The sequence below is a fragment of the Sinocyclocheilus rhinocerous genome, unplaced genomic scaffold, assembly GCF_001515625.1.
Source record: "Sinocyclocheilus rhinocerous isolate Xijiao unplaced genomic scaffold, SAMN03320098_v1.1 scaffold166, whole genome shotgun sequence".
In the NCBI taxonomy this organism is placed as follows: domain Eukaryota; kingdom Metazoa; phylum Chordata; class Actinopteri; order Cypriniformes; family Cyprinidae; genus Sinocyclocheilus; species Sinocyclocheilus rhinocerous.
Window position 1 is genome coordinate 1,364,668 of NW_015633186.1, and position 6,619 is coordinate 1,371,286.

Here is a 6,619-nt window from a genome sequence, read left to right on the forward strand (position 1 = left end):
ATATATATACACTATCTATATATCTATACATATCTTATTAAATTATAAATGTCTCTGCTGTTGCTTTTGATCAGTTTAATGCATCTTTACTGCATTAATGTATTGATTTCTTTAAAATAAATCTTACTGACCTCAAACCTTTTAACAATAGCATATGTTTATTAATGCATATTATCAAGCTTTTGTGTTTGATGTTGTACACAGACGTGTGGTAGTTATACTGGACATGGACGTGATCAAGTCTGCTGACCAGATGGCAGGAAAAATTGGAGACCCAACTCCTTATGTGGAGGGTGAGAGTACATTTGAAATGTCAAATTTTATGGAAACTTACATTAGTTATGCTCATATTAAAACATTTTACATTTTGTTGTTAGCATTGAGGTTGTACTATGTCAGTCACCTTGTCTGGAGGTATTTAAGATTGTCAAATTTATCCTGCAGTGTCTAATTTTTGTGCAACAGGCCAGTCAAAGCCACAACAGAATGCAGCTCCGGCTCCAACTGTACGTCCATTACAGCCTCCGAATGGAAGTGATGGTATGGAAATAAACATAAAAATGTATTCAGTTTTTTATTATAGATATTTGTGTATAAAAACTTCAAATATGTATATTAATTATAAGAATATGTTCCTGAGCTGTAATGCAGTAGCTGTGTTATGAAGTTCTGAATTATGAAGTTCTGATTGCATTTTAGATTATAAACATTACATGATTACTAAAATAATTTAAATATATTAGTTGAAAATCTGACACATTTTCAAGATACTTCTTAAAGTGCTGACATATTAAATTTCAGAAAAGAATTAAGACCATAAGCCTTAAAGGGTTACTCCACCCCAAAATGAAAATTGTGTCATTAATCACTTACCCCCATGTCGTTCCAAACCTGTATAGCGCGGCTGACACAGAATAGCGTACGCAGCTTGCGTTCAGTGGATATTCTCCAAAATGGCGGTACGGTTATGCGGAGAGACACAGAGGAGACGAATGGTTGAATCAAGTCGTTATTTGTTTTCTTCGCATACAAAAAATATTCTCGTCGCTTCATAACGTTACAGTTGAACCACTGATGGCAGATGGACTATTCTTTTTTTATTTTATGATGCTTTATTGTCAACAAGTAGCATGTACAGTGCCATATCTCACTATATAACAAAAACATTTCACATGCCTCAACAAGAAGGAACAAGGAAAAAGAAAAGAAGAGAGGGTACATAAGCATCAGTTTACAGACAAATATATATTATACATATATTTACATTTCCGTAGGATATTACAATGCAGTTTTAATACAGAAAATATACTTTGCAGGTCAGCACCATTATTTATTATTATTTTTTTATATTTTATATTGTGAAAATGTTAAAGGAGCATATATTAATCGTTTTAATTGCTTTACTATTTTTAGATTTTGACATCACATCTACATACATTTGAATCTCTTTTTCAAGCACCATAAAAAGAGGTTTGCCTTTTGTAAACTTGCATTTATGAATGTGAAATTTACATAAAAATAAAATAAAATTTATAATAAAACCAACATCCTTTAAAGAGCGATCCTTGATATAGTAACCCAAAATCACATATTTATAAGATGAGGAAAATGTTTTTTAAATATTAGCAGCAATGAAAACCTCCACATTATTCCAAAAATGCTGGGTATATTGGCAGGACCAAAACAAATGAGAAATTGTTTCAGTGGAGCATTCACAAAAAGAGCATTTTAAATCAATATCAATTTTAAATTTTTGTAGGAATTCTTTTGTTGGATAAACTCTATGAATTAATTTATATGAGATTTCCTTAACCTTATTTGTAAGGAGGAATTTGAGGTAATGACCAAACTTGAGTCCAATTTACATGATTAAAGATATTGTTCCAGTAGAAAATAACATAAGGCGTAGAAATATTCTCTTTTAAAAACAAGGATCTAATTTTATAGTTGTTAGGCTTTAACCCCGAGAAACAGATAGAGCCGACTAAGGTATGTTCAGGTCTAGGAGGACAGACAGAAAGTGCGGATGTACATACACTGCTTTTGAAGATGATCGGGTGCGGGTCGGTTATCTAAATCAGACAAAAATACAGGTGCGGGCGGTTGACGGGTGGATAATTTATTTGAAGCTGCGGATTCGGGTGACGTTTTAGCTCATCCGCGCATCACTAATATACACTGCTTTTGAACAGCATATGTACACCCGCAGGAATGGCCCTAGTTAGCACCTTAAATTCTTTTAATGTAATATGGCAGATGGACTATTCTGACAATGTTTTTCATACTTTTCTGGACCTTGACAGTGTTATTTACTTGGCAGTCAATGGGACAGTCCCAAGCCTCCCGGTTTTCATCCAAAATATCTTAAATTGTGTTCCGAAGACGAACAAAGCTTTTACGGGTTTGGAACGACATGGGGGTAAGTGATTAATGACACAATTTTCATCTTGGAGTGGAGTAACCCTTTAAATGAAAAGCTGATTGTAACTATGGTAACTGATTTGAAAACTAACCACTGACCAACGGTTTTTAGGTGAACTGATGAATAAACTATTAACTATTAAATCAAACAACTTTTTCCTCCACTTTACTATTTGCACTGTCTGTTGGAAATGTTTTAAACTTGAAGTAGAACAGCAGTAGAAAAGGTAGGAATCATATTGCAGCTGGTGTGCTATTCCTTTAGTTACTGTGCATGTGCTAGTGAATGACTATTAATATCATGACTAATAATAGGCGGTTGCTTGCACTTCTTGTCAGGGATTTGATCCAACTCATAAGTATTAAACTTAAATGTGTAACTTGTCCTGTGCTGTAGTTGGTGAATGTAAAACCATGTGATTTGTTGAGGAGGGATATAATATTACTTCACTAAAGAATATATAAATATAGTTTTGTAGTGGAAACCCCAAAACATCTAGCCATGCATGAAGTAATGTTTGTGACCTTGTTTTTAATGGTGTGAAAATTCATTGATCTGCTTAGAATAGAAAGTCTTCATTTCATTCTTTTTAACATGCAAATACCCTTTTTTTATCAAAAAGCATTTGAAGATGTTTTAATTATGTATTTTGAGCACAGAATCTAATCTTCTTCGACAGTTTTAACTTCATAAGCTGTACTCGACAGCTGTTTTAATTCACACTTTCAAGATTGTCACATAAGATTGTTTCAGAAGTGTTGTCATTACAGTCAGTCATTATTTCAAAATGTGCTCTAGGTGTCTGTGATTATGTCTACCTTATTATAGTTCTTTGCAGTGATGTGCGGTTTTCTCTTCTACTCGCATTAGGTTCAATGAACAGACCTTCTGCTCAGAGCTTCGGGAAAAAGCCCATGGCTGCCCCCAACACTCCTGGAGGCAGCTCTAAAGTCGTTCCCATTGCCAGCCTCAATCCATACCAGTCAAAGTCAGTCTAAATCTCACCCCCCTGAATATTTTTCTTTCCAATCCAATTGACTGTAGCATGTCACATAACATCCTGTGTTGTCATAAGTGTGCTGTTTTCTTCAGATGGACTGTTAGAGCCAGAGTCACCAACAAGAGTGCCATCCGCACATGGAGTAACTCCAGAGGGGATGGGAAGCTCTTCTCCATGGAGCTTGTGGATGAAAGCGTAAGCATTCATCAGCAGTGATCAGATTAGAAACTAGAAAGAGTATTAACTTATTGCTTTTTGTTTATTATAGGGGGAGATCAGAGCAACTGGATTTAATAACGAGGTGGACAAATTCTACTCACTCATCGAGCAGGGAAAGGTAAGGCCTACTACATGTTCTCGTTTAATATGGTGTGTAAGGAGGGCTACACAAATTATTAGAAAAATATGTGTTGATAACATGACCTGATTCATCCCACTTGTTGTCCTCAGGTCTACTACATCTCAAAAGGCACCCTGAAAATTGCCAACAAACAATTCTCTTCGCTTAAGAATGACTATGAGATGACTTTAAACGGTGAGACAACCATCAGCCCTTGCGAGGACAGCCATGATGTACCCGTGGTGCAGTGCGACTTTGTTTCCATTGCTGACCTGGAGTGCCGGGAGAAAGACACCATCGTAGGTGAGCGTCTTCCCCGGCCTGTGCGATCGGCATCATCAGTAACCAGCATTTTAATAATTAACTGCGAAGGAGACAGTGGCGCGGCTCTGCGTAACAAATGTGTTGAGACCCAGGAGGTTGTGGTAATTATAACGTTGATGATGAACGCAATATTAATAATGCTTATGACAGTAATGGCCTGTGGCACAGATTGACTTTGTGTCCCTGTCGGGTTCTAGCAGAACCAGAGGAGAAAGATGCTGTCACTGGTAGAATGAAGAGTCAATAAGCATGCCTCTAATTATGGTAATGGCAGTCAGAGCACGCCGAGGTGCAGCAGGCGTATTTCTTATCCGAGATTTGAGTCAGGTGCTGGCAGTGATTTGTGAAATGCTCCTAATGGCAGCTAAATGATTCATAACGGTGTCTGATATGAGAGGATTAAGATGGCGCGCTGTAATGGAGCGTTGACGGGTGTTGTGGAATTTCATTCTGGATGAGTGGTATAGTCATCCCAAACCTATTTACTGTTGGTAAATTGGGGGAGTAGCAGTGTTGTAAACCCGCGTGACGTGTGTGTTTGCAGATGTGATTGGAGTGTGTAAAAACACAGAGGATGTGATGCGCATCATGACCAAGAACAGTCGTGAGGTTTCGAAGAGGAACATCCAACTGATGGACATGTCCGGCAGAATCATCCAGCTCACCATGTGGGGTAGTGATGTACGTAACTGCATCAATCTTTATTCATTTTACATTATCAAGTGCCTTGTACAAAATAAATTGATTTTGTGGAATTAGTCCATATTGTGATAATTATAATACTACTTAAGAGTGTTGTTATTTTTTGTGGATCACGAAGTTGCATAAAGACTCAGTATTGCAAAACTGATAGTAATGTTTCACATTAGAAATCATCCAATGCTGTTTCTGTTTGAAATATTAAGCAGAACAACTGTACTTTTTTCTCATCATTTGATGAATAGCAAGTTCAAAAGAACAGTGCTTATTTGAAATGGAAATCTTTTGTAACTTAAATGTCTTTGCTGTTACTTTTAATCAATTTAATGCATGCTTGCTGAATAAAAGTATTAGTTTATTAATACTTCTCGAAAAAGGAAATATAAAAATAAATTATGGACTCCAAACATTTGTGTATCACAGCTGATTGGAATCCTCATGCAAACAGTGACATCCAGCCCTAAACATTCTGATCTTGTACCAGATGATGTTTTTGTCAAGCACTGGGAGACACTTCCCTCTCCCATTACAGCTGCCAGATGTTTGCTTCTGTTTGGCATGCCAGCCATTCTCATCTAATCTGGATTTGCCATACAAGACCAAATGCATAAAACCACAATTCGATGGAAAATACTTAGATCCTTTGCACTAGTGCTTGCAAGAAAAATGTCACACTGTTGAAGGAGTATGTGCAGTTGTTCAGTGCTTAACTATTTCTCTTTCCTTCCTTCACTCTCCAGGCAGAGACGTTTGATGGCAGTGGGCAGCCTATCTTGGCCATTAAGGGAGCAAGATTGTCTGACTTTGGTGGGCGTTCTCTCTCCACTCTCTACAGCAGCACGGTCATGATCAACCCTGACATTCCCGAGGCATACAAACTGCGGGGATGGTGAGTGATTTTTCTCTCTGTTTCAAAGACAATACGCTGCATCTGTTGTTAAGTGTTTGTCCTAGATGAAACAGATGCATTCTGATGCGCTCCTGTTTTTATTTCTCCACTTGTGAGAATTGGGACGAGCAGAGAGCAGACACTAAAATGCACACTCTAGAACTCCGAGAGGGTGAGCATGCTCATGCCTTTGATATCAAGATTAGCTCTATCAGCGGCGCTCTGGTGGGCTTTGCATTCAGGCTGATATAGGAATGCAAATCATGGCTAATCCCCTGCCAAGATGTTCAATTTCCCCTAGTGGACTCGTGTGACTTGGTTCCTTTGAGAACAGGAATGTTTATTTCTGCTCTGGGGATATGAAACAAGGAAGATGGGGAAACGATGGCACTGAATGCCTTGTTAAGAGATGGTGCTGTTCTAAGTATATGATTGCTGCCTGTGTTTTTGGAGCACAGGCACTGTCTTAATCCTCAGATTTTTATTGGCTACTGAAGGAATTGAAAAACTGTTATGACTCATTTAATGTTTTCCTCTGCCTTCTTGCCAATTTAGGTGTGTGTTGGGTCTGCCAAATTTATAATTATGAAGCTTAAAATATCTCGGATAGACCTGTCACAGTTATTACATAATCACCAGATTGCGATTATTTGAGTAAACAACAGTCATTGTACGCTTTCAGTAAAAAAAAAATGAAGTGTTTAATAATGCATTTTTCCCATTGCAATAGTTTTATATGAATGTGGTAGCTGAACGGGAATCATCTTAGTTAACAAATTTTGCATTAACAACTACATTTTCTACTATTTCATAAGAAAATAATACGAAAAATTAGGTGCACCACTAAAACTATATAGGCTAATCATATATCAAATTTTCATTATGGAGCAGTTCCACTTGCAAATAGAATATATATTCCACTTCTGCCCAGTTTAATAATTGTTT

General features: G+C 37.2%; 1 protein-coding gene across 1 annotated transcript in view; it reads left to right on the forward strand.

Annotated features, from left to right (window-relative positions):
- The window catches only part of rpa1 (replication protein A1), a 29,303-nt gene that overhangs the window by 6,612 nt on the left and 16,072 nt on the right, over positions 1-6,619 (forward strand). Inside the window, exons 5-12 of the mRNA XM_016557112.1 lie at positions 205-293; positions 466-540; positions 3,293-3,410; positions 3,515-3,617; positions 3,691-3,759; positions 3,873-4,065; positions 4,631-4,767; positions 5,526-5,674. Coding sequence (XP_016412598.1) covers positions 205-293; positions 466-540; positions 3,293-3,410; positions 3,515-3,617; positions 3,691-3,759; positions 3,873-4,065; positions 4,631-4,767; positions 5,526-5,674 — 933 coding nt within the window. The remainder of the gene's footprint in view (positions 1-204; positions 294-465; positions 541-3,292; positions 3,411-3,514; positions 3,618-3,690; positions 3,760-3,872; positions 4,066-4,630; positions 4,768-5,525; positions 5,675-6,619) is intronic.